The sequence below is a fragment of the Impatiens glandulifera genome, chromosome 1, assembly GCF_907164915.1.
Source record: "Impatiens glandulifera chromosome 1, dImpGla2.1, whole genome shotgun sequence".
Classification (NCBI taxonomy): Eukaryota; Viridiplantae; Streptophyta; class Magnoliopsida; order Ericales; family Balsaminaceae; genus Impatiens; species Impatiens glandulifera.
In genome coordinates, this window is record NC_061862.1 from 99,616,111 (window position 1) to 99,617,770 (window position 1,660).

General features: G+C 34.2%; 1 protein-coding gene across 1 annotated transcript; it reads right to left on the reverse strand.

Moving 5' to 3' along the window:
• Positions 1-808: 808 nt before the first annotated feature.
• LOC124938217 (GATA transcription factor 16-like) lies at positions 809-1,447 on the reverse strand. The gene is made up of 4 exons (XM_047478620.1): positions 1,422-1,447; positions 1,196-1,340; positions 1,031-1,092; positions 809-971 (listed from the first exon to the last, which is right to left on the reverse strand). Exons 1-4 carry the CDS (start codon positions 1,445-1,447, stop codon positions 809-811), a joined length of 396 nt encoding a protein of 131 aa, XP_047334576.1.
• Between the last annotated feature and the right edge of the window lie 213 nt (positions 1,448-1,660).

Sequence of the window (1,660 nt, forward strand, 5' to 3'; positions counted from 1 at the left end):
TATTCATAACCAGCATCCATTCACCAAATAAGTTATTAGATTTATTGTGCATATGAAATCAATAATGGAAGGAGATAAACTTTTTTAAGGTATAATATAGATGAAAAAGGTGATTATTTTGACAATTTAACAAAATGGAGAAATAAACAAATCTCATATTACCATATGATATAAAAACTTGAACTCCACAAGTCGTCCATAATCTTCTTTGATAAGTTGATATAAGAGATGAGACACTCATGGAAGAATTTGAAGAAAGCTTCAAAAGTTCTTGCAATTCATACTTAAATATATATGGGAAGAAAAAAAAAGGATTCAAATACTTTTGAAGAAGACAAAAATAACATAGCTGTGTGGAAATAAGAATTAGCCTGATAAATTTTACATGTTCTCCATCGCCAGAATCTGGCTTAGGTTTTGAGTACCTTTCTAAGATATATGCTTAGTAAATAGAGTTAGTAGAAGCATTTCACTAGTGAAAAATGCATAATTAACAACGACAAAAACCATCGCTAAAAGCTTTAATCCCGTCGCTAATAAATATCAATGACGATGAATAAAATCGTCGTCATTCGTCGTTGAAAGATAATGAATTTTAGCGACAACATAGTGTCGTCAATAGTTAACAATATCAACAACAAATCTCCTTCACCGTCGCTAATAATTATTAATATTAATCTCAAGAAGATTAACTTGATGGAGAGATGGATGGTCTAAAGTTTTCCAACTTATTCTTTTTCAAACATAACTAATTAACACAATTAATGAACTAAACTAGTCACTAATCACTAAATCCACCACCGTTAATTCAAAAATAAACAGATCCACACGACAACGCCATTAACAGTATGGTAGCTTGTTCTACCTCTCCAAGTTTCATCCTCGAAGGCTTCTCCATCGTCGCCATCGCCGACCTCGATCTCTTTCCACGATACTTCAGTACCAAGAGCCAACAGATTTCTCCTCTTTTTCTTCAATGAATCATCTGCACATTTACTCTATTTCTTCATCTTATTCTCCTCCGATGAACCTTTCTTCAGACCTAGAATTACACTTCTTCCTACTACTAATTCCGCATGCATTACACAATGTCTGCAATAATATTCACAATAACGATATCAGATTTCATAACTAAATATTAGTAGTTCGATCGAGATTTATTGAATGAATCGGACCTTATGATCGGCTAGTTCGCCTCTCCAGGGAGGCGTTTCGAAGTACCGCAATCAACACATGTCTTAGCACAGCTTCCATCGGACAAATCTCCATCAATATTCGTCATAATATTATCCATTATATTCTCCTGATTTCGATTCATGTGTAGAATAATCAAATCAAGCCTAATCACGAATAAATAATCGCATCTCAACAAACGAAATGACTGACTAATTGAGTGAATGAATCAATTCCCTTATGCTCACTCATTTTCTCCAATATAATCCGCCATTAGCATGATGCTTTAGCTATTGATCAATGATCGGACGCGATCGAAACGATCTGAGACAATCAAGCTTGTACTTAGATATGCAATGATTTCCTTTTCATCGTGCAAATTAGAGCTGGAAAGAGAGAGGATAGGGTGATAGAATTAGAGAGAGCAGAATTGTTGCATTACTCCTGATTCGTTACAATTGTTACAAAGAAAATGAGAGAGAGTAAC